General features: G+C 44.0%; 1 protein-coding gene across 1 annotated transcript in view; it reads right to left on the bottom strand.

Moving 5' to 3' along the window:
- prdm5 (PR domain containing 5) overlaps positions 1-26,956 on the bottom strand; it is an 86,234-nt gene that overhangs the window by 54,233 nt on the left and 5,045 nt on the right. Inside the window, exons 4-11 of the mRNA XM_057319516.1 lie at positions 21,586-21,760; positions 21,115-21,292; positions 20,941-21,036; positions 18,585-18,706; positions 15,811-15,890; positions 4,962-5,046; positions 4,708-4,865; positions 988-1,081 (exon numbers count right to left, since the gene is read on the bottom strand). Coding sequence (XP_057175499.1) covers positions 988-1,081; positions 4,708-4,865; positions 4,962-5,046; positions 15,811-15,890; positions 18,585-18,706; positions 20,941-21,036; positions 21,115-21,292; positions 21,586-21,760 — 988 coding nt within the window. The remainder of the gene's footprint in view (positions 1-987; positions 1,082-4,707; positions 4,866-4,961; positions 5,047-15,810; positions 15,891-18,584; positions 18,707-20,940; positions 21,037-21,114; positions 21,293-21,585; positions 21,761-26,956) is intronic.

Raw genomic sequence — 26,956 nt, 5'->3', positions numbered from 1 at the left:
TATATATATATATATATATTATATATATATATATATATATATTAGATAAATCTGCAACCCATATCTTTTTAAAAAATACACAAAAATGAGTTAGTGGGCAAGTACATAAAAACAGTTTTGAAAAATTGTCTCCTTAACTTAACCCCTTTTATTCACAAGCTTATAATGATGATTAGAAGTTATGCAGACTTTTGAGGAAATGTCTGCAATTGTATGTTTCAAACAAATAAAGGCAAAGAGGCCAAAGTTATGACTGCAGCTTTCAATAAACAACGAATAACAAATTCATTTGTGAAAGACTAAAATACAAAAAAAAACTTTCATCCACCACAAACATCTGGACGTCCCCAAAATGAGGTTTTAACAGATTGAACTAATTTACGTGGACACCAAACTATAATTTATACACATTTACAAAACACAGGGGGTCATTTGAGAAATATTTGCAAAGGACTTATGCCAGTGAACCATTTGTCCCTCTTAAAACCATAATGTGTTTTTAAAAGATAGTAAAAAAAAAAACTTTATTTCCAAACCAAATATTGACACAGATGGATCAGATTATGTCACAGTGGGCCGTAAGTGATCACACACACAAATACTGTATATATAAAGTGACCACACGCACCCTCTCTCTCTCTCTCTCTCTCTCTCTCTTTCTCAGATATATAAAAAGAGTGTTAGCTCAATGGTGTATATGTGTGTCTCGTGGGAGGACAGCAGGAAATTCCTGTAGCTCAATAATCTCAGTGTGATCAGTCTAGACTGGGCAGAGAAGCAGTGCGATTCATCCTGCTCTGACCAGTTGGCTCCATAAAGCCCCTGTGGCCCACAGACGCACAGCCCAGGGTTCGAGAGGGGAGGGGGGTCTGACTCAGAGAATCGTGTCTGATTTCAGCATTGGGATGCCTTGAACTGATTTCTGCACACATTCACTCTCAAATGAAATATAAACACATTAGTGAAGACACAATAAAGCACACTTACTGTTATGAATCAGGAGGTGGCGCTGTAAGGAGAACGGGGTGCGAAACAAGGCCTTACACTCTTCACACTGGAACGGCCTCTCTTCTGAATGAGTCTTTAGAGAGAGATAGACCGGCAGACAAGTCAGAGGACATGTAAAACATTAGCTGGTTTTAAATGCATCAAGTTTAACGAAATTAGTCACAGACAACATGAAATGCCATTTGCAATGCATTTACTTTGCAATACTTCTGAAAAAAATATAAAAAATAAGAAAGTAAGATTTGAGAGTTAACCAGGGTTGCCAGGTCTTTGTAACAAGACCTGCCGAATGGCCAATCAAATAGCATACATAAAATACATATTTTAGAGCCACTGTTATGCATTAGAAACTTCAATCAATGAAAATAATTGTATAGCAGTGATCATTGACATACATTCACATAAATAAAATGATCTTACCTCGAGATTTACAGCTGATTAACAAAATCCTTTAGGAAAGGTGGTTCTCCTTTTTTTAAAACTATTTGAATAAACTATTTACAGACTTATTGTCCGATTCAGTTTTATTATTGTTAGAATATACATTTGGCAGAGTGAATTAGTTCAATACACTCATTAAGGTCAACTCCAATTCATGAAAGTGTCAATTTTTCTCTGTGGGAAAACCACGGCGTTGGCAACCCTGGAGTGGACCATGATATTATTGGTTACTGTTATTTATCCAACAAGCATAACCTTGGTTATATGAGCAGTTTTTTTTTGAAGAAAAGGTTATAACATTATGACAAAAATATATAAAAACAAATATTTTGTTTCTATAGAATAAGGACTTGTAAGGCCCGATTCACATTTCGCGTCTTTTCCGTGCGCATATTCGTTATTTTAAATGTAAACGCGCGGCAGGCGCGCGGAAATAGGGGGGCGACACGGTCGCGACGCACATGCGGTGCAACGCAAAAAATCTCAATTTTTCAGAAAGCCGCAAGCGCACCGCAGGTCATGTGACAAGAAGACGCCAGGAGAGTGCAAAGTCCAGGCGCTTTGGGAAAAAAATGAGAACGCAGTGCAGCTCGCGTTTTCCACGCGGTTTCGAAATGTAATCGGCCTAAATCAACCACAAGAAGACAATATAAAGGAAATAATCCACCTAGAACTCACTCTTATCATTACAAACCTTTCTGTTGTTTTGTTGTCAATGGAACATAAAAAGAGATGGTTAGTAGAATATTCATTGTTTTTTATCAAATGTAAGCATAAAGCTATAAGGGCCGTTGTAAATCTGACACCACAAAAGTGGGGACAAAGTCTTGTATAATCAGGCCAAAAACACACTGACTAAGGAGATAAGAGCAGCTAAGAGAAACTACTCTGAAAAGCTAAAGAACCAGTTTTCAGCCAACGACCCTGCATCAGTGTGGAAAGGCCTGAAAGACATTACCAACTACAAGCCATCATCCCCTCAGTCTGTGGGTAATCAAAGACTGGCTGACAACCTGAACGACTTCTATTGTCATTTTGAAATGCAGAGTCTCACCCTCCACACCCACCCTGACCCTATCTCTGCTATACCATTAACACCTCCTCTTGACACCCAACCTGCACTTAAGATCTGCGAAGAGGATGTGTGCCAGCTTTTCCGCAAACAAAAGATCTGAAAAGCACCAGGCCCAGACAATGTCTCTCTTTGCAGCTGTCGCCCATCTTCACTAATATTTTTAACAGATCTTTGGAGCAGTGTGAAGTCCCTTCATGCTTTAAACGCTCCACCATCATCTCTGTACAGAAGAAACCCAAAATCTCTGGACTTAATGACTACAGGCTTGTTGCTTTAACATCTGTTGTCATGAAGTCATTTGAGAGACTTGTACTGGCCCACCTGAAGGACATCACCAGACCACTTCTTGATCCCCTCCAGTTTGCTTACCGAGCAAACAGGTCTGTGGACGATGCAGTAAACATGGGACTGCATTACATCCTACAACACCTAGACAGACCAGGGACTTACGTCAGGATCCTGTTTGTAGACTTCAGCTCGGCCTTCAACACCATAATCCCAGACCTCCTCCTGCCCAATCTTACCCAGCTCTCTGTGCCAACCTCTACCTGTCAGTGGATTATTAACTTCCTGTCGAACAGGCAGCAGCTAGTGAGGTTGGGAAATTTAAATCCAGCACATGTACCATCAGCACCGGAGCTCCTCAAGGATGTGTTCTTTTCTCCACTGCTATTTTCACTCTACACAAACGAATGCACCTCTACAGACCCTTCTGTCAAACTCCTGAAGTTTGCAGATGACACCACAGTCATTGGCCTTATTCAAGACGGTGATGAATCTGCTTACAGAAAGGAGGTTGCTCAGCTGGCTGCCTGGTGTAGTCAAAACAACCTAGAGCTGAATGCATTCAAGACATTGGAGATGATAGTGGATTTCAGAAGGAACCCTCCATCACTTCCTCCCCTCACCATCCTGGACAGCACTGTGGATACAGAGGAGTCATTCAGGTTCCTGGGCAGCACCATCTCTCAGGACCTGAAGTGGGAGTCCCACATAGACTCCATTGTAAAGAAGGCCCAGCAAAGGTTATACTTCCTCCGTCAATTGAGGAAGTTCAACCTACCACAGGAGCTACTGACCCAGTTCTACTCAGTGGTCATCGAATCTTTTCTGTGCACTTCAATTACTGTTTGGTATGGCTCGGCCACCAAATCAGACCTACGAAGACTACAACGGACAGTTCGTAGTGCTGAGAATATTATTGGTGCTCCTCTGCCCACACTTCAGGACCTGTACGATTCCAGAGTGAAAAACAGGGCAAGAAAAATCATCATTGAATCCACACACCCAGCACACAAACTTTTTGAACTGTTGCCCTCTGGCTGGCACTTTAGAGCACCAAACACCAAGACTTCCAGACACAGAAGCAGCTTCTTTCGCCAGGCAATCTCCCTCCTAAACAGATAACTGCTCCTTAAGAGCAATATTCCACTTCCACTACTCCTACAGTGTGCACTATAGTGCCTTATTATATCTACATCTTATGTATACATGTATATAACACTACCTCTACTTACTAAATTATCCATTTGCACAAGTGTACATACAATCTGTTAATATGTATATTCTACTATATACTACCCTATACAATGTCTCTTATATGTCATTATCCCCCATTTTCTGTAAAATAGTCTTTATTTTATATATGCATATTTTAGAATCTTTTAGACTGTAAATCGTATTATATTGTATTGTCATTGTGTTGAATGTCTGTACTAGAAGCTTCCAACACCAAAGAAAATTTCTTGTGTGTGCAAGCACACTTGGCAATAAAGCTCTTCTGATTCTGATTCAAAAGCACCATGAAAGTCTAAAGTTTTTTTGTTTCAGATTGTCATTAATATTTTGTTTAGATCAGAACCTTCTGAGGTTTTGGGGTTAATGTTATCTGCAGGGTGTAAAGGTCAGGGGCCGTGTGGGGTCACTACAGGTCAGGGTTAAGATGAAGGTTTTGATTAGGCTCCACAGTGGCTGATTGGGCAGAGGTCTCCTTTAAGATAAAATCCCAGCAGTTTATTTGACAAAAAAACCTGTCTGATCAATCTGTGTTTCTGCGTTTATCCAATCAGTCTGTCTTTCACTCTACCACTCTACCTGACTAGAAACTGAAACATCAAAAGGGAAAGATTCAGGACTCCCAGGAACCCAAGAACTCCCATCTGAAACTGATCAGAGTCTGGTACCTTTTTATGGTTCTTGTAGACGTTTCGGTGGGCGAACTCTTTCCAGCACAGCTTACACTTGTACGGTTTGTCTTCACTGTGGATGATCTTATGAGCTGTGGCCTGATCCAGTCGCTTGAAACTTCTGTTGCAGATCTCACAGGTGTACGGACGTTTTTCTACGCACACATAAAAAATCCATAAAAAAAAACATATTTTTGCTTTGGGTTTGAATAGCGTTTGTATGCATTTGTGTGAGGTTTCGAGGGCTTTACCGGAGTGGGTGATCATGTGACGCTTCAACTGATTTGTAGAGATGAACTTTTTATCACACGCGGTACAATCGAATATCTCATGAACCTGAAAATACAAAAAAAACGCAACATTAACAGACCCAAGGGCTTGAAGTACAACACACTTTCAGTGTCACAAACTGCGTGTCATGACAGAACCACGGGAGACCCAAGAGCGGGGGGAAAAACAGAGTCTTTATTTACACTGACGAAGACAGGGAGAAATGTAACAACAAAACAGGTTGCAAGCGTTTCCCTCCGGAGGAGCCAAAAGTCAGCGCGGAGAGTCGAGGATAGGCTGCCGGTGCTGAGAGTTGGGCGGCAGCGCCTGGTGACCTCACTCGACCAGGAGTCCGCGTAGACAGAAAGGGGAAAAGCTGTGCCTGGAGGAGTAGCTGGAGAGTCCACCCACGAGAAGTCCTCTGATGACCACTGACCGGAGCGCTGATGCAAGCTGCTGAAGGGAACAGAGCAGAAGACAGAGCGAGGAAAGCAAGGAAGGTAAGTGCTTTTAAACTGAGACAAGACAAGACTTGGCTAAGGTAGGCAAACTTGACAAGAGGTTTTTAGTTTAAGGCTTCTACAGGCAAGCCGCCAATATGCCTGGGGCAGTCTGAGCTGAAATACATACAACGAACAGACACCGGACAAGAAACAACAAGGGAGTTATAAAGAGAACGTAACGAGGAGATCATAACCAGGTGTGGGGTAATTAAGGAAACGATAATGTCTAATGAGTGAAGCGCCAACAGGCGTGTGAACACGGAGTGGAAAAACACCAGTGCATGAGAAGTCATACAGACAACACGAGGGTGGGGCGAATGACGCAGACACAAGCATGAGGTCAGCCGAAAGCTCGGTGACAGCCACGTGCTCGACAAAAACAAAACAAAACCTGTGCCAGATGATGTGCCTACCAGACCGTAACAGTACCCCCCCCACCAGCGCCCCTAGGCGCTTAAAGGGGGGGGCTCACCTCGTCTCCGGTGGAAGTCCACGATCAGCAACCGGTCCAGCACGTCCCGCGAGGGAATCCACGACCTTTCTTCTGCGCCATAGCCCTCCCAGTCCACCAAATACTGAATGCCCTGGCCGCGACGGCGGATGTCCAGGAGTCTTCTTACCATATAGACTGGGACACCGTCCACCAGCCGCAGGGGAGGGGGGGTGGGCCGAGAACTGGCTGGGTTGAGAGGGGAGGTGACTGCCGGCTTGACCCTGGGTACATGGAATACAGGGTGGACTCGACCAAGGTTGGGGGGAAGCTTGAGACGTACGGCCACTGGGTTAACCACCTTGGTGATCCGGAATGGCCCAATGAACCTGGGTGCCAGCTTACGAGAAGGCACCCGGAGAGGCAGGACCTTGGTGGAGAGCCATACCCGTTGACCACACACGTAGGTGGGAGGAGAGATCCGGTGGCGGTCCGCCGCTGCCTTGGTTCTCAGCGTGGTTTGGGCCAAAACCTCTCTGGCCTTCTTCTAGATCCGGTGGCATCGCCAGACAAAGGCCAGAGCTGAGGGAACCGCAGCATCGAGTTCCTGGGAAGGAAACAGAGGAGGTTGGTATCCGAGAGAACACTCAAACGGGGACATACCTGTGGCTGAGACGGGGAGGGAGTTGTGAGCGTATTCCACCCAAGAGAGCTGTTGGCTCCAGGAACCGGGATTATTAGATGTCAGACAGCGGAGCCTACGTCCCAGCTCCTGGTTGGCTCGCTTGCATTGCCCATTGGTCTGAGGGTGATAACCTGATGACAGACTCGCTGAGGCCCCGATCTGACGACAGAATTCTTTCCAAAACCGAGAGATGAACTGAGGACCCCTATCTGACACGACATAAACCGGAAGGCCATGTAGGCAGAAGACGTGGTCCACCATCAGTTGAGACACCTCTCGGGCGGACGGAAGCTTGGGAAGAGGGATGAAATGGGCCGCCTTGGAGAAGCGGTCCACCACTGTGAGAATTACAGTTTGTCCACTCGACAGGGGAAGACCAGTCACAAAATCCAGGGCGATGTGAGACCATGGCCGGGAGGGGGTGGGAAGGGGACGGAGCAGACCTGCGGGAGGGTGGCGGGTGGTCTTGTTTTTCGCACAGACAGGGCAAGCCAACACAAACTGTCTGACATCGTTGGAGACCGATGGCCACCAAAACCGCTGATTCACGGAAGCCAGGGTTCCCTTGATTCCTCGATGGCCGACCAGCCTGGACTAATGACACCACTGGAGGACCTCCGGACGCAGCGAAACGGGAACAAAAAGACAACCCGCCGGACACTTTGCACCCTGCGACCGGCCTCCTCTACCCGCCTCTCAATCTCCCAGACCAGGGATCCGACGACCCTCCCCTCAGGGAGGATAGGATCGACGGATCTCACCCGGTCCGAGTCCTCGAACAGGCGGGAGAGGGCATCTGGCTTAATATTCTTAGACCCAGGCCGATACGACAGGGTGAAATTAAACCGGCCAAAGAACAGTGCCCAGCGGGCCTGCCGTGCGTTCAACCGCTTGGCTGAACGGACATACTCGAGGTTCTTGTGGTCTGTCCAGACCAAGAAGGGCTGCGTCGTTCCTTCCAGCCAATGGCGCCATTCCCCAAATGCCAGACGTACCGCCAGCAGCTCTCGGTTACCGATATCATAGTTCCGTTCATCAGGGCTGAGGCAATGGGAGAAGAAGGCGCAGGGATGCACCTTCCCATCATGCTCGGCATGCTGGGACAAGACTGCTCCTACTCCGACATCGGACGCATCGACCTCGACAATAAACTGCCGATCGGGATCTGGAAGACAGAGCACAGGTGCAGAGACAAATCGGGACTTAAGTTTATCAAAGGCTACCTGTGCCAGGGAGTTCCAGGAGAACGGGCTCTTGGTGGAGGTCAACGCAGTGAGCGGTGCGGCCACTTGGCCAAAGCCTGGGATAAATCGCCTGTAAAAGTTGGCGAATCCCAGGAACCGCTGCAGTGCTTTACGAGAGTCGGGAGCGGCCCACATGGCGACAGCCTTGATCTTAGCATTGTCCGGTTCAATGCCTCGGGGCGAGATCACGTGACCCAGGAACGAAACCGTATCGGAGTGGAATTCGCACTTCTCCGCCTTGACGAACAGTTGATTCTCTAATAACCGTTGGAGAACCCCTCTGACATGTTGGGTGTGTTCCTGGAGAGACTGGGAAAAAATCAGAATGTCATCCAGGTACACGAAGACAAAGCGATTGATCATGTCGCCCAGCACGTCGTTGACGAGGCCCTGGAAGACGGCGGGAGCGTTGGTCAGCCCAAAGGGAAGAACCAAGTACTCGTAATGTCCCGATGGTGTGTTGAATGCCGTCTTCCACTCATCCCCTTTGCGAATGCGCACTAGGTGGTAGGCGTTGCCGAGGTCTAGCTTAGTAAAGACCCGAGCTCCCTGTAACAATTCAAAGGCAGACGACATTAAAGGTAAGGGGTACTTGTTCTTTACCGTAATTTTGTTCAAACCTAGATAGTCGATACAGGGACGCAGGGAGCCGTCCTTCTTCTGTACGAAGAAGAAACCCGCGCCTGCCGGCGAGGAGGAAGGGCGGATGAGTCTGGAGTTCAATGACTCACGAATGTACTTTTCCATGGCCTCTCTTTCAGGACCTGAAAGGGAAAATAACCGACCCCTAGGCGGAGAAGTGCCCGGGAGGAGATCAATGGCGCAGTCGTAGGGTCGATGCGGAGGTAGAGACGTGGCGCGGGACCTGCTGAACACGGCATGCAGATCGTGGTATTCCTCGGGGACTCCGGTCTGGTCTGCTACATCCACCTGAAACACAGGAGACAAAGACACAGGCGAAGGAGCGGGACCTAGACAAGACACATGACAAGCAGGGCTCCAGGACAAAATAGATGTGCTAACCCAATCAATGTGAGGATTATGTTGTGACAACCACGGATGCCCTAAAACCAGAGGGGAGGTGGGGGAATCGAGGATGTACAACTTAATCTTCTCACAGTGATTACCCGAAAGAAATAGGCTTACGTGAGGAGTGGTTTGGGTGACAGTAGAAAGCGGCAGCCCCGTCAGCTTCACAGCGGAGAGGTGTGAAGGCAAGGGGATGATAGGAACTCCCCACGCTCGGGCTGTGGATCTGTCCAGAAAGTTCCCCTCTGCCCCGGAATCGATGAGGGCTTTCCCGGCATGGGTACGTCCCTCGAAAGTGAGGCGAAACGGCAGTGAGGTACGTAGAGTCGAAGAGGTTCTTGTGATGGCGCCCACCCAGACTCTCCGTTCTACGGGTGAGCGCTGGCTTTTACTGGACACAGAGCCACCAGATGACCTGACTTCCCACAATAAAAACAGAGTCCTTCAGAGAGACGTTGCTGCTTCTGAGCGGAAGTCAGATGTGAGCGTCCGATCTGCATTGGCTCGGGTTCCGGCGGTGATTAGAGTGCAGCAGTGGCGCTCCGGTCAGACTCAAGCCCACTCTCCCGATTGAGCTCCCGACGACGCCAGGCAGGCAGGGAGGTGTTGCGCCGGCGACGGGCATTTGATGCGACTCTCAATCCGCAAGCACAGGTTAATGAGTTCCTCCAGATCCCGGGGCGGATCGAATGCAGCGATCTCGTCTGTAATAGCCGGACTGAGACCGTCAAGGAACCATGCGCGCAGCGCCCCTGCGTTCCAGTCACACGCGGCAGCCAGGGTCTTGAACCGGATGGCGAAGTCAGTGATGGAGCCGCGTCCTTGAGTAATCTGAAAGAGCTGAGCGGCTGCCTCGTTGCCCCGTACCGACCTGTCAAAGAGGCTGGTCATCTCCATGCGAAACTCCCGAAAAGATCGGCAACAAGGGTCTTGAGCCTCCCAGACAGCGATACCCCACTGACGGGCCCGTCCTGTGAGAAGGGTTAAGATGTAGGCAATCCGAGTCTCCTCGGTGGCATACCTGCGTGGTTGGAGAGCGAAAACCAAGGAACACTGTGACAGAAACGCCCGACAGGAGTTGGGATCCCCATCATACAGTGGGGGGCTGTTGGCGTGCAGTTCAGGCTTGTGAATGACTCCGCGAGGTGGGGATTGGTGGGGGTTCCCCGCATGGCCAGCGCCTCGAACGAGTTCGGCGAGCTGATGCTGCAAAGCGGCCACCTGTGCCTGCAAGACGTCAACTCCCTGGGTGGTGGCGGACAGACGGGTAGCTTGCTGTCCCAGCAGGACGCCCTGTTGTTGCAGCGCGACCCGCATAGGATCCTGTCCCGCTGGGTCGTGTGAGTGTTCTGTTCGTTCTGTCATGACAGAACCACAGGACCCAAGTGCGGGGGTAAAAACAGAGTCTTTATTTACACTGACGAAGACAGGGAGAAATGTAACAACAAAACAGGTTTGCAAGCGTTTCCCTCCGGAGGAGCCAAAAGTCAGCACGGTGAGTCGAGGATAGGCTGCCGGCGCTGAGAGTTGGGCGGTAGCGCCTGGTGACCTCACTCGACTCGGAGTCTCCGTAGACAGAGAAGGGAAAAGCTGCGCCTGGAGGAGTAGCTGGAGAGTTCACCCACGAGAAGTCCTCTCGTTGAGATGACCACTGACCGGAGCGCCGATGCAAGCTACTGAAGGGAACAGAGCAGAAGACAGAGCGAGGAAAGCAAGGAAGGTAATTGCTTTTAAACTGAGACAAGACAAGACTTGGCTAAGGAAGGCAAACTTGACAAGAGGTTTTTAGTTTAAGGCTTCTACAGGCAAGCCGAGCTATGCCTGGGGCAGTCTGAGTTGAAATACATACAACGAACAGACACCAGACAAGAAACACTGAGGGAGTTATAAAGAGAACGTAACGAGGAGATCATAACCAGGTGTGGGGTAATTAAGGAAACGATAATGTCTAATGAGTGAAGCGCCAACAGGCGTGTGAACACGGAGTGGAAAAACACCAGTGCATGAGAAGTCATACAGACAACACGAGGGTGGGGCGAATGACGCAGACACAAGCATGAGGTCAGCCGAAAGCTCGGTGACAGCCACGTGCTCGACAAAAACAAAACAATCCCTGTGCCAGATGATGTCCCGACCAGACCGTAACACTGCGTTTAGCAACCACAAAGTAAAACACACTGACAGAAGAAACAGAACGGAAAGGTCGGCGCGTATGACCGTAATGGCCAGAACACATCTGAGGTCTTTTGTAGGACCGTTGAGGGCGATTGTTTAACTCTTGGGTGGGTTTTTTAGCCTGCTCTCGGTGTGTGACCTTGAAAATATCCTTAACCCAACTCAAAGTGGACAACACACACAGAGACTCAGACAGATGGAAATGTAATTAAACTCTGAGAGGTTTTGAATAACTCCTTTGGTCAATACTACTGTGCTCAATGTGATGAAGTCTGACTGAAAATGTTCTAGTACAGTCTGTGTGAACACTTCAGTGAGATTTCTCAGAGGGAATCAGGAGGTAGAAATTACTGCCATAATACAACTCTCAGGTTTTTATGGTACTTCGTCCAATGTTGAAAGCAAGGTTCCACATGTGTCACGGTGCATTATGTAAAACCAGCATTGGGAAAGCTATTAAACCATAATTTGTCAACCTACAAGGTGCTTAAAATTAAAAAATGCTTTTTATGTAGTAATAGCAGAACACAATAAGCATATCCCAAGAAGTACATTGAAGGTTGGGCCTAAACATGGCTATCCCACACTTGAGTACCATATATGACACAGGATAAAGGAAGAGCCAGGATAATGTGTTTAGTTGAAGAAAGTAATTCATATACATACAATTTTTTGGTAAACACATGTAACGACCACCTGAGATTTCTACAGTATTCAGTCACTGCTCTGTTGGTTAACATTCTCGTAGTTTCATTATGCTTTAGTACTTTTACTAAACTACAAAGAAAAACGAATATTGCCACCCTTAGTGCCTCACTAAACGAAATGAGTAATCATAAAAAGATTGACAGGTGCGAAGATAACGAAGTTTGCTTTTGCATCCAATTCTGTAAATGGCTGTATGAAATCATGTTTAACAAGTAAATTAAGTAAAAATCAAATAAATCTGTAAATTATGTTTTAACAACAGTTTGGAACCACACTGATACAATCTGCTTTCCCAACACTTTTACATTTGAAGACATTCTTGGACAGAGTGTTTGCTTGCCGTGTGGGTTTATGCAACTGTAAAGCAGCTTTTGCGATACAATGTCACATAAAAACAAGCAAGCAGTGCTTTGTCACTCTACACCACTACACTACTTGTTAAAAAACATTACTTTCAAACTGTAAAAACGTAGTAAAGTTTGTAGCGTTGGCGCTTTTAAATAGCTACTTCCAAAAACTGTATTCAACAATTTCCTAAAGCAATGGCCCTGTAAATCCTGTTGCGTTAAAACGGTTGATAGAAACAAAGAAATCACACTCTATTTAAACTTATGCTGTGTTCACACCAAACGCCAACAATCACATTCCTCACTCTTTATTGCTCGTGGGGAAAGTTTGTTGTCGGGGAATGGGGAGGTGAGACACGGAGAGAGGACCCAGGCGCAGACAGCGGGTAAGGGGTTAACAGACTTTTAATAATAAAACTACAAAACAAAGACCCACGTGGGGGTAAAATAACAAACAAGGGAATAACATGACAGGTAACAGGAACACGGACTAACTAAACCTAACAAGACTAAAGATAACATATGACATAGCTACAAAAGACTAGACTACATTGACAAGACCTGAACTCACCACAAGCAATGAGTGACACACACAATGAACCAGCACTGGACAGAAAACACAAGGGCATTATAAAGGGGATAAATCAAGAGGTAACAAGTGCGGGGCATGAACTAATAACGAGCACTAACGAGGGAACAAGAGGGCAGGAACAATGACGAGACCTGGAGAGTATGGCAAGCCAAAAGGGCCAAAACGCCTCTCTCCACATGAAACAAGAGGTTCTGCCATGGCTCTGCCACAAGATCAAGAAAAGCAAGACAAGATGGGGCAGAACCATGACAGTTTGTGATGCAAAAAACATCACACGATGGGGAGTGTCTTCACGCATCCGGACCTGTCAAACAGTAGGTGTCAATGAGGTCTCACGCAAATTTTTTGCTCAAAACATGAAGGGAATGCACGTTTGACACGCGTTCGGCGCAATCGCACTGTCCAATTCACATCATTCACATTGCCTGCTGTCTTTGCAGTGTAATTTACTGAGTGTAATTTACTCGCACAAATTGCTCAATTCGCAGTCATTACAGTACAATACAAAATTTACATTTTAGTCAACCACTTTAAAACTGTAATCTGTGACTTTTGTCTCTCTATTGTCATCTTTAACTACAGGAAAACGGTCGGCGTGCCCGAGCGCATGGTCAAAACGGGTTGTCCCGATTCTCTTAATAAGTAATGGTTTTTTTGGGGGTGTAGCGTGCAATAAACCAATCAAAGTGTCATCTCCCATTCCCTTTAAGAGGCAATTGCACTCTCGCTATGGCAGATCGCTATTTACATGGCAGAGTTTGTTGGTGGAAAAGCAGAACACTTCTCAAGCGAAGAAACTGATTTGCTCGTGCAGGCAGTTTTATATTTATGTACACAATAATAATCTTATACATTTGAATCTTTTATTGTTTCATTTTTAAAAATGTTTTTGTGCTTCTGAGCTTCCCTCTGTGTAATAAGCAAAGTGAACGCGCGTTGTGGACCCGCCCAGAGGCGCATTTTCAACTAATGCGCTCTTTAAATAACAAAGAAATATTGCGCCATTGACTTTAGACCAGGTTTAAGTTGATCTTTGGCGCAGTCTATTTTCAGTTCCTCAAAATAGAAACGCTCCAACAATGTGCCTGAACACACCTCTTTTTTAGACCAGCACGCCCATGGGTGCACAAATTGGCGCAAATGCATCTGCCATTTAAACAACGCGGTGCAGGATGGGAAAATGAGAACTGCGTCGGGCTGAAACTAGCAAAAACACTTGCGCTGCGCCTTGCGCCAGGTGTACGATAGGGCCCGAAAAATATGTTGTTTTCAAAAACAAACAGCCAAAACGCTTAAAACGTTTTCCATTTTTAGTTGAAAACGGTCTCGTGTAAACGGCCTCTTAAAGGGATAGTGCACCCAAAACTAAATATTCTTTCATCCTTTACTCACCCTCATGTCATCTCCTGTCGTTCCACAGAAAAACTGTTAACAAAATATGAATACTCAAATTATAAATCATCATTTTAACCATTTCAGGGTAAGGTAATGATATCCATTTTCTCAATAATTGATTGTTTATTTTTCACAAAAAACTGATATCAGGGGCAGTCGTGGTCTAAATAGGGGCAGTCGTGGTCTAAATAGGGGCAGTCGTGGTCTAATGGTTAGAGAGTCGGACTCGTGACCAGAAGGTTGCCGGTTCGATCCCCAGGGATGGCGGGTAACGACTGAGGTGCCCTTGAGCAAGGCACCTTACCCGTACTTGCTCCCCGGGCGCTGCAGTGATAGCTGCCCACTGCTCCGGGTGTATGTGTGTTCACCACTTGCTGTGCGTGTGTTCACTACTCTCTGGATGGGTTAAATGCAGAGTCACATTTCGGGTATGGGTCACCATACTTGACAAATAATTGAATTATTATTATTATTAATATCAAGTACAAGTGGCTAAATAATGCTCACAAGAATCAACAACTTTTATTGTAGCATTCCATACATTACCTCAGAGTTCCTATTGAATTAACAGACAATGTCTAAATGCAAATCTCAATTCTACACTGCTGTAGCTAAACCACTTACCAAAACTATTTCCTCAGGACACAAATTGAGATGGAGATTTAACATAACCTGCAGGACGAGCTTTACAGAAACATTAGCGGTCCCTCTCAAGTGAGAGACTGACCGATGCAGAGCAGCAAGGCTCCGCTCTCAGAAAGGCAGCACTGATAACCGCCGTTGAGTGAACGCTGACAGGAGGAAGTGTCTGTTCCATCTCAAGCTTTAGACAGACCTAGTGATGATAGCATTCTCCAGGCCAAAACAGAGCGGGATTTTGGTTTTGGTGCAGCAGAAACACGCAGTGGAATCATGGGATCCATTCCAAGCGTAAGAACTTTAAACCTGCCCGGCGGTTCTTCACCTACCTCCTTCAGTCAGAAAATCGAATTACTTTCGTTTGTCGCTCTCTCCGCACACTCTGCCAAGATGTAGCGGTGTGGTTTGGAGATGAAGTTGAACACCATCATCTAAAACATCTCAAACGTGGTGTACATTTTGAAAATGACGAGTGTAGACCCCAACCACACATCTTCCCTGAAGAAAATGGATAGGGAAAAGTGTAGAGAAGCTGAAGTCTTTCTGAATTTTGTGGTGATTTCGAAGATTTGTGAGTGCAGCCGTTTGTTTGATAATTCTAAGTTCTTTTCGCAGGAGAAACCCTGACGCCAGCGCTAAAGGTTGAGCACTCTGCTCTCTCCGAATCTTAAGTTTCACAAGGGCCGTAGGGATGAGCTTGTGAAACAAAACACGACCTTTCTATACACACTCACACCAGTGGAAAACCTTACAACATCAACATGAAGCCCACCTCCTACCGAGAGAGATGGATTTTATACAAGACCAATGAGAAACTAAGAGGGAAAGCGCTCTTTGTTTCCAGCAAAAACAGTGCAAGAGATGAGGCGAAAATGATAGGAGGTATGAATAATTCGGAAACCAAAAAATGGAAATGAGGAAAAGGAGCATGCGCCAGCGAGACACGAGAGATGGATGGACAGAGAAAGGACAGATGGAAAGATGGCATGAAAAGGGAGAAGGATGAAAGACAAAAGAGATGGGCAAAAGAGAAGAAATATGAAGAGAGGGGATAAGGAGAGATTTATGGAGGGATGATCTGACCTTGCGGTGCTCCTGCAGGTTGAGTGAGGATGAGCACTTCTTATTACAGATGGTGCATATCAACTTCCTGCGGGCGCTCCCTACACGCACACACACACACGTACAGATCATACATCACATCTGATGGTATCTGAGGAGGTGCTAATGGAGACACTGCATCAGTGTTTCAAATAAACATCAGGTAGTCCTTACATTAATCTCTCCATTAAGAACATCACCAGCACAAAAGTAAAACAACTTTATTTTACAGGGGTGAAACGTCAATTTCCTGTAGAGCAGGAAATGGAAAAGTGATAGCCCAATAACAAAGTTATTAAATTCCAGAATCCTCAACACACACTGAGGTTTTTAAAGACTGTAAAGAGGCCACTTTCTAGATTTTGTACAGCATTTGATGTTTTTTCTCATAAAACTGTTGGTCAAAATTTCTCTCACCCCTACAATTAAACAGGCTGTTTTGTTACTGGACTGGACCGTTTAAAAGACTTTGCTGTTTAAATGAGCTCTGGTTGTTAATCTCAACATACCATTGAAGTTCACACGCGCATCAGGGCAGCTCCACTTGCTGACATCTAAATGTGGGAGGTCATACCTTAACATTATTTTAGTTCGAGTTTGATAATGTAGCCTTTTACCATCATAATAGTGCTGGTCCCTTGTGCTGTGTTCACACCAAAGGCGAACAATCGTGTTCCTCTTTATTACTCGCGGGAAAAGTTAGAAGCCGTTTACACGAGACCGCTTTCAACTAAAAACTTTGAATGCCTTTTGGCTTTTCATTTACACGACAATGGCGTTTTGGGGTACTGAAAACGCAAACTTTTGAAAACGGGTCTCAAAGTGCAAATTTTTCTAAGCTGAGGGCATTATCGTTTCCGCATAAACTCTGAAGGCGGTGTTTTCCAAAAACGATGGCGTCATAAGCATGCGTATTACGCGTTCAGTCTGTAGGCATGCGCGAGTATTACCCAAACAATAATGGCGGCCTCCGTGCTACGTGACATACCTATAGAGCAGTGGTCACCAACCCTGTTCCTGGAGATCGACCGTCCTGCAGATTGCATCTCCAACCCTGCTTCAGCACACCTGTCTGTAATTATCAAGCAAACCTGAACACCTTGATTAGATAGTTCAGGTGTGTTTGATTGGGGTTAAAGCTGAAATCTTCAGGACGGTCGATCTCCAGGAGCAGGGTTGGTGACCACTGCTATAGAGGGTATGCATTGACGTCACTTTCCCATGTGAACACGCCGGGACACGCGCCCTTGAGTGGTAAAACTAAGGCAAAATGGCTGTGTTCAATAGGAGGAACTAAAACACGCAATTATTTGCTGAAACTACAAGCAGCTGGACTCGACGGTGATCCTTACGACTACCTTATGACTTACAAAGGAATCAGATGTTCTTGGACACTCAAATGTTGCGCGGAATTGCGTTTCCTGATATTGTAAGCAGTCATTTTGCCAAGTGTTTTACCACTCAAGCAGGCGCGTTCTGGCGTGTTCACGTGGGAAAGTGACGACACGTGCATACCCTCTATTATCATCATTTCTCCAGCAAATATACTCATTTTCATTTTTTTGTGGTTGATATTATGTGTTGTAAGCTTATTCTTATGTATGTTTCTGTTCTCTGCAATTAAAAATAATAAAATTCTCCAGCAAATATAGATTTACTGCACCACTACAACCAGCGGAGACATTGTATTTATTTACACAAACTATAAACGCACATACACACCAACAAAGTTTATTAAAAGCGCTTTTACATTAAAACAGGGTATGTGGATATGCGCAAGCACGTAGAGTTTCTTTATAGCGCAACAGCGCTATCCACTGGCCTGGCATGCATAATACAGCGTTTTTACTCGTTTTCCCAGACCCATGTAAATGCAGATCATTTTGATAACGCTGTCGTGTGTACGTAAAACTTTTCAAAAACGTTGTCATGTTTTCATCGTGTAAACGTACTCGTAGTTAGTTTCGCGTGAGTGATGCGAGCTTACAAATATTTTCCACTTGCGCGGAAGAATTGCGACCCGATTCGCGTCATTCGAATCGCCTGCCGCGAGTTCGCGTCTATTCGTGTCTTTGCATTGATTTCATATGTAATTTACTCGCGCAAATCGCTTAATTCACGTTTGGTGTGTACATCTGGGATGGAATCAAGGTAATTAAATGATGGGAGGATTTTACTATTTCGTACAGTGGTTAGTGCAGAGCTCAAGACGGTTTATGAATGCTATAGTACATCTACGTATATAGCCTATCAAATCTCTATTATTTAAAAAGAACAACAAAACATCCTGTTGGCCATGACTAGAGCCCTTTGATAGACTTTTATTATAGAAAAAACTCTAAACACTCATGCATGTGGTTGTAAGCACATCCACAAGCTTCCATCTAAACTCAAACTGGTTCAGATTTTTTCTGCTGGCTGATATGACTGATTCATTCACTTGTTGCCAAACTGTCCAATTACAGTTAATGACAATAATATTGAAAACATTCTTTTATACGCTTTCATCAGCCGATTAAAGGCCTTTGATTAATATTCGCAGACGTCTGCGCCGCTGGCAGAGAGACAAGCGCTGAGAGTCTGCTGAAAAGATGAGCGTGGAGACTGAGAAAGCTCTTAGCGTTTATCTGACAGACGGAGAAATGAAGAGCGGATCAGAAATGAACAGATTAATGAAGATGTTAAAAAGCTGCTGATTAGACTCTCATTACGACTCTCATTATAGCTGTGTGTGTATGTGTATGTGTGTAATTCACCTGTATGGACGTTGCCTTTGTGTTTCTTCAGGGCGTCTTTACTCTTAAATCGTTTCCCACAGCTATCGGCCTTACAGATGAACCTGCCGTCTCCTTTACATGCCTCTTTATGCTGTTCAAAACTGAACACACACACAATTTTGAATTAGAGACGACATGAAATAATATTTATAAAACGGTGAATTCTTGTCCTTGATTATGATTGGTTGAGCCGCGTTCTAAGCCGTTATAAAATATACGATTTGTATCACAAGTATCACTCTGCCACTGTTGTTGTGTTGCTTGGCCTTGCTATGCCTATGGAATAACCATTTTAATGCTTCGCGCACTGTAACCCACTGCTTCTTGGGGCTTATTGCTTTATTATGATATGCCCATCCATGCATTCCAAGAGGTTTCGGAAAGTGTGCAAACAATCTGGAGAGCACAAATTTTAAAGGACACCCAAGTATGTTTTATGTTCTGTGAGTATTTTTACTGAACTTTTGTTTTCTGGACAAGAATAGAACGTCAGGTGGAGAGTCACCCTATTAGAGGAATAGTTCAAATCCAAAGTAATCCAAAAAGTTTGTGAGAAAACCATATTTTGAGCTTATTTAGCAACATTCATTTACCAAAACAAGCGCTACATTCAAATATGGCGACACATTGATGATTTTAAATCTCATGACATGTAAAATACACTGAACAAAATTATAAAAGCAACACTTTTGTTTTTGGCCCCATTTTTCATGAGCTGAACTCTATGTACACAAAATGCCTATTTCTCTCAAATATTGTTCACAAATCTGTCTAAATCTGTGTTAGTGAGCACTTCTCCTTTGCCGAGATAATCCATCCACCTCACAGGTGTGGCATATCAAGATGCTGATTAGACAGCATGATTATTGCACAGGTGTGCCTTAGGCTGGCCACAATAAAAGGCCACTCTAAAATGTGCTGTTTAACTGTATTGGGGGGGTCCGGGAGAGCCCGAAAACCAGTCAGTATCTGGTGTGACCACCATTTGCCTCACGCAGTGCAACACATCTCCTTCGCATAGAGTTGATCAGGTTGTTGATTGTGGCCTCTGGAATGTTGGTCCACTCCTCTTCAATGGCTGGGTTAAGGTTAGGGTTATGGCTCACCCACACGACGCCATACACGCTGTCTGCCATCTGCCCTGTACAGTAAAAACTGGGATTCATCAGTGAAGAGAACACCTCTCCAAACTGCCAGACGCCATCGAATGTGAGCATTTGCCCACTCAAATTGGTTACGACGACGAACTGCAAGTCAGGTCGAGACCCTGATGAGGACGACGAGCATGCAAATGAGCTTCCCTGAGACGGTTTCTGACATGTTTGTGCAGAATTTCTTTGGTTATGCAAACCGATTGTTGCAGTAGCTGTCCGGGTGGCTGGTCTTACATGATATTGGAGGTGAAGATGCTGGATGTAGAGGTCCTGGGCTGGTGTGGTTACGTGTGGTCTGCGGTTGTGAGGCCGGTTGGATGTACTGCCAAATTCTCTGAAACGCCTTTGGAGACGGCTTACGGTAGAGAAATGAACATTCAATTCACGAGCAACAGCTCGTGAATTGACCAATTGAAACATGCCAATTGCACCCTCCCTAAAAACTTGCGACATCTGTGGCATTGTGCTGTGTGATAAAACTGCACATTTTAGAGTGGCCTTTTATTGTGGCCAGCCTAAGGCACACCTGTGCAATAATCATGCTGTCTAATCAGCATCTTGATATGCCACACCTGTGAGGTGGATGGATTATCTCGGCAAAGGAGAAGTGCTCACTAACACAGATTTAGACAGATTTGTGAACAATATTTGAGAGAAATAGGCCTTTTGTGTACATAGAAAAAGTCTTAGGTCTTTGAGTTCAGCTCATGAACAATGGGGTCAAAAACAAAAGTGTTGCATTTAATAATTTTGTTCAGTGTATATAATAATAATAATGTACATATATTTAACTTCTTGTGCTGTGATTTATTGTTTATTTTAGATAATGTGTCTTGGTTATATTATATATATATATATATATATTTTTTTTTTACACTTGTCTTTTGTGTCATGTTAATGTCTTACAACACAGGCTTGTGGGATCCCAATCCTCTGTATGCCCTGTACATATGGTATATCAGAATTGACAATAAAGTTGACTTTGATATCTTCTGACAACTAGTCACGAGATTTGAGATTTGAAATGATTGTCTTGTCACCATATTTGAATTAAGCACTTGCATTGGTTTCAATTTTGCTAAGCTCAAGCCGAACAACACAATTAGCATAGAGATAACCCTAGACAAAAATGATACCTTATCTGGTATTGAAGGCCATGTGTGTATAAAAGTGTGCTGTACCTGGACTCCGAACAGAAAGTGCTGTGACACAGGGCACACTGATTAACTGTTGAAGGGTCTCCTGTCGTAGCTGAGCTCTCTGTACAGTGAAGGACACTATAACCAAACAGTACATTAGCATTATTAGACAGCTGGACTGTTTATTAGAGATGTGTATGTCTGTACTGTACTCACTGGCGCTGCAGGGCCTGTTTGACGGGAAACTCTTTACCACAGGAGCGACATTTAAACTCTTTGTCCTCTGCACTTCCTCTCTGATGAAGACTCTGCAGATGTTCAGCTAACACATCTTCACTGGGGAAGCTGCTTTCACACAGCAGACACGGGTAATCTTCCTTCTTAATCACCAGATCTACAATCACAGCGACTTAATGAGTTCTTCAAAGGCTGGTGGCCGATCTTACTTATTTATTTTTAGCAAAAAAAAGTGTTGCAGGTTTAAATGATATGTATCAGTCTGATTGAGAAGATAAACACTCAATTGTCATGTTTAAAACATACAGTACTAAACAGTTGTTTCAGCGAGTGTCTGCAAGCATATTCAATTCTAAATAGACAGGACATACAGTAAATATAAAAACAGGCAAATTATAGATGTATAAATTCAGCAGGACAGTGTAATATAAACTATATGAGAACACACACCCGTTTCTGTGCTGAGGTGTTTGCTATCTCTATTGTTCTCATCTTTATCTTTGATGTCCTCATCTTCCTCATTCTCCTCCTCTTCCTCCTCCATGTCACTGTCCAGGTAACCAATAAGAAGCTCTGTATCCGTCTCAATGTCATCCACAGCCAGGTAAAAAATATTCTCTCCGTCCTAGGAGTGAGATAGGAGAATTGATTTTTCCTGCTGAAAATCAGCCTTTTGTCTCCCTACTAGGGGTGAAAAACCATCGTTTTCAAGATTTGTTTTACATTTTTGTTATCTTTCCAGGCGGTATTTAAAGCCGATAATAATAGACTCTTTTTTTCAAAATTCTAGATCTGAGCTATACTGTAAATGCAAAACAAAGGAATAAAAAGATTGCATATATACAACATCAGCCACAATATCGATTATCTGCCATAATAAAATCTTTAAGAGCTAATTAGTATCGAATACATGATACATACAAAGTTTCAAAATATAACATTTAAAATAGCAGAGAACTATGGACTATTGCAATTTGGGTGTCCTTGTATTGGGATGGCACAATGAATATGAAAGTGCAGTCACATGAATGAAATTGCAAAAAAATTACATCGCTAGTATGCTACAGTAACTGTTTAGACGACAGGTCACATTATCTTTGCTGTCCAGAAAACCACTGGTCACCACATAACGTTGCATTTTGTAGACCTTGAAAGACTGTGATTTCAGCCCTTATAAATCCTAAAATATAAGCAAAAATGTAAAACTGCTGATTTTAGAGTCATTTGGGGTGTGTGGAAAATCTGTATCTGTGCACCTGTAAAGTGGGGAAAACATGGGACCATCCCATAAAGTTTGGTGTCTCTGGGATGGTCTCAGATGCTCACCGGGCAGAAAAACAGTCCATTAACACCTAAATATTAGCTATTATAATATGAATATTTAATATTATAACTGGCTATTATAATTGAATACAAATAAAAAACACACAACCATAGGCCAACAGGAGTATAATTATATCATTAAAAGCACAAAACACATTCAATATGTTGTGTGTCTGTGTGACTAATAGAGGGAATAAATTGAATTAGTCGCTGAAAAGCAAAGACTCCAGGTGTCGGCTGACATTGAACAGACAACAGAACAGAAAAACCTCTGGGAGGGGTAATCAAACGTTCACACGAGAGGAAACACAAGATCAGCTCTGCTTCCTGATTAAGGTCAAGGGTCAAACACTTGGACCCCTGTATAATGGCATTATCAGACCTACATTTCCTAAAAGGTCATGCTGAACATCATGTTAAAATCACAGTCGCAGAATTATTTACAGGGAGACTATAAGAGAAATGTCATGTGTGATGAAACACAGGTCCTGCTCTCATGATTTTGCTGCCATGACCATCAGATCACTTTCAATTGATTCCATCACCGCTGGCGCTGACTGTGTACACAGGCAGACAAAACATTTTACATTTGGAATTGAAATGATTAAAGATTTTACATAAAAGTATGGACAGGATCAAATATTACAAGTACGGGTAAATAGCATGTGGTGCAGAAAATCTGCTATATTGAATTGAAATGTTGGGGTACTGTGTCTCTAAGACTTATTTACACCTTTGCACATCTTGAAATTGTTATTTGTATGGCTTTGTTCACACACATATATTATTAGACACCAAACACAGACCAGAAGTTAACTGCAGTCCCGGTGTCGTGCCGAAAACACACTCCCTGCCAGATTATGCACCCCCCTCCCCACAATGGTTAGGGTGAGGATTAGGTGTTAGGGGAGGGGTTAGGATTAGGATTGGGTGTGGGGAGGGGTTAGAACTAGCCAATCGGACAGCGTGTTATTGAAGGGGGTGCATAATCTGGCGGGCAGTCTGTTTTCGGCACAACACCGGCACGCGCATCTGATGAAATGGTCTATAATCGGGTCCCCAATGCATCTACAAACTCGGAAAACGTGAAAAATGACAATCCAGTAAATTTGTTTTGGTAAGCCTTTCTCTGCAAGCGATCAGATTCCGCTCCCCTTCTGATGTAGGAAGGGGTTCTTAATATAATATTACCGCCCATTAATCCGCACATTCCACCCACGGCGCTGCCGTCATTATTGTTTTCGCAAACGACAGCTGTAAACTTGTTCTGACGTCATGGCAAAAGTTCGCGGAAAACATGGTAAATGTTCTGTTCTTGGCTGCAGAGACAAACACAAATCCTTATTTAGAGTCCCAGCCTCGGAGGAGACAAGAGAGGAGTGGATTTATTTTATTTTTAGTGGAAATCCCTCAGAAACCATAAGTAAAAACCTGCTTGTTTGCACGAATCACTTCAAGCCGGATCCTTTATCAACCTGGGACAGTTCAAGCAGGATTAGCTTTGAAGTTGTTCCTTAAAGGGGTCATATGGCGGAAATACATGTTTTTCTGTGTCTTTGGTGTGTTATAAGTTACCCATGCATGTATTAGACACGTAAAATTGCTCAAATTAAGGTGTCGGAACAAAAGATGCATTCTATCTAAAATCGAATGCGAACCCAGACCTGCCTGAAACGCCTCGTGTAACCACACCCCGACGAATGTACGTCACTTCGTAACATGATTTGACTTAAGACCACCCAAATCTAAACGCAAGTGAGGTAGGCGTACTTGTTAATCTCATTGTATCATCACCGCCGCAGCCATGTCGCGGAGACGCTGTATGTTTCATTGTGAAAAGAAAGACTCTTTGTTTGCCAGGCCAAAAGATGAGACAACTAAAAACAAATGGTTACATTTTATTTACAACACTGTTACAGAAAAGTACAATCCGAATGTTCAAGTTTGTGCAGCGCATTTCTCCGACGATTGCTTCACAAACGTGGGAGAGAGATTAAGACCGGCTATGCGCGAAAGCTTTGGTTAAAAAGTGGGGCCGTTCCAACCATTACAACTTCGCTGCCGCTTCAAATTCGCAGCCTGTAAGTATATTTTCATTGTAAAAGACTTTTCTATGGACTAACGCAAGTTGAGTTTGTCGTGTGTTTGTAATCTGCAAATGCAGACACGCGCGCAATGTGAAAAAAGACAACATAAGTCCTAATAATCAGTAATTATGTTCCAACTAGAGGCAACAAATGTCGTGTTTATAATGGGGTTTATTGTCTTTGTTGAGTCGCGTCGAGACGTTGCGTAATACTGGTTGATCAAGAAGGGCCAAAGCGCTCGCGTTATTAATTATGTTAACATTCCCTGCTGTAATGCGAGCTTGTTTCTATCTCACACAAACTCTGTATGATGTATATGGTTGTTTGTTTATAGTCTTTATAACGTCGTATATAAAAGGTAAAACAGTTAGCTATAGTTTTTACCGATGTACCGATGACATTTGATCACCTGTCAGGAGAATTGCGTGCAAACATGATGTTCCGAATATGGTAAGAGGCATTACATTTCCGTGAAACGCTTGCAGTATTCGACCAATCACTACGCACTGGTTAACTGGCCAATCATAGCACACCTCGCTTTTCAGAGCGATGAGCTTTGTAAAAAATCAGCGTGTTTCAGAGAGGCGGGGCAAAGAGGAGATACAAACATGCACGGTATGTGGAAAATACAGCATTTTGAACCTTAAATCCTGTATACACATTACATTACATCTAAAACAAACCATAATATTCGTTTTAGCCGTGTCATATGACCCCTTTAACGAGGGAGCGAGACCTACTATTCAAGGCAAAGCTGCCGATGTTAGTAATATTTATCAACAGTCTGAATTGACGTAAATGTACAAGACTGCATAGGAGGATAATGTTAGCATATGATATCGAGGGGAGCTCAGTCACAGGCTAAATAGAACATATAAAGCCAGTGTTAAACTTACTCTATATTTATGGTATTTTGGCAAATGGGCACTTGGAGTTGATATGTTTAGCTAGTGGCTAGCTGTCACTAATGATTATTGTTTTGCTAATGAATGGCGAGATTAAGTGCTGTATGGGTAGAACCAGGGCAAACACCTCTGTTAGTTTCGTTTTTAACATCTCAGATCATTAGTCCTCCAGCTAAAAAATCTGTCACAGCAAACAGCACATCCTAGAAATGCCCCAACGTTGTGTGTGTATAACTTACTTGTCATAAATTACAAGCGCTAAAATTCACGGAATTCCGCTGAGGTCTCAAGGAAAGTATACACACTCAACTCAACTCAACTTTATTTATATAGCGCTTTTACAATTTTCATTGTTACAAAGCAGCTGTACATGAGACATATTGACTATAAGCAAAATAATTGAAGTTGTACCTGCAAAAACAAGAAAAGGTTGAAAACACAGAAGACAGACATACCCACATACAAAACACTCCACACACACAATATGCACACGTACTAACACACATAGACATAGAGACACACACACACACACACACACGGATGCGCACGCACACACACACAACACACACATACGTACGTACACAGACAAGTACGCACACACACACACACACCAACACGCTCAGTGAGAGCACACATTTAGGATAAAGGAGAGAGAAGCACAGGTCAAATATAACAGACTATAAATTCCTATATGCAATATTAATTAAGTAAAACTTTAAAATTCTAAAGCAGCCCCCCCGGCCAGGCAGATAGTGCAAAAACAGTATGCAAACGGTGGCGAGGAACCCAAAACTCTAATCGAGAAAAGAGAGCTTGCACAACAAGGCTAAATAAAATAAATAAACTTAATAATAAAATAAATTATAGTTTAAGATTATCATTAATAACCTAATAGCATTTGAGACACACACATATGAGCGCATCACTATGTGCTGTTTGCTGTGACAATTTTCTTTTTAGTCTTAGGATGAATTATTTGAGACGTTTAAAACGAAACTAACAGTGGAGGAGTTCAGGAAATATCATTTAGATAAACGGTTGCCATGGCAGCACTACACGTGTGTTATGTCGACACACCGGACGGAAGAAGGGTGGGGTGCGCAGTAACTCATTATCATTTAAAGCGACATACACCAAAACGGGTTCCTGTGAGCATAGCTGTTTTGACAAGGCAAAAAGAGTTTTGTTTACACAGCCATTGAGTGTTTTTAAGCAAAATATGTTACAGACCGTGACGAGGGAGGCGGGACGAGAGCCGTGAGGGAACGACGCGAGGCCGGTGGCGCGAGTGATAATGAGTGTCAGCTGTGCGTTACACCGGTCTAGCATCTCTCATGGAGGAGTTCCGGAAGCATAAGAGGAGGAGCGACAGGAAGGTACGACGAGAGAGGACCAGGCCTGGACATTATGTGTTTTAGTTATGTTTGTGTAGCCGGCAGTCGACCGTGAGGTGGCTGCTGGCCTTTTACTTTGGTTTGGTTTTTTGTTTATTCTATTAAAAAGTTT

This window comes from Triplophysa rosa, linkage group LG21, assembly GCF_024868665.1.
Source record: "Triplophysa rosa linkage group LG21, Trosa_1v2, whole genome shotgun sequence".
Classification (NCBI taxonomy): Eukaryota; Metazoa; Chordata; class Actinopteri; order Cypriniformes; family Nemacheilidae; genus Triplophysa; species Triplophysa rosa.
The sequence above is the reverse complement of the archived record's forward strand: the minus strand, read 5'-3'. Positions and strand labels throughout refer to the sequence as shown.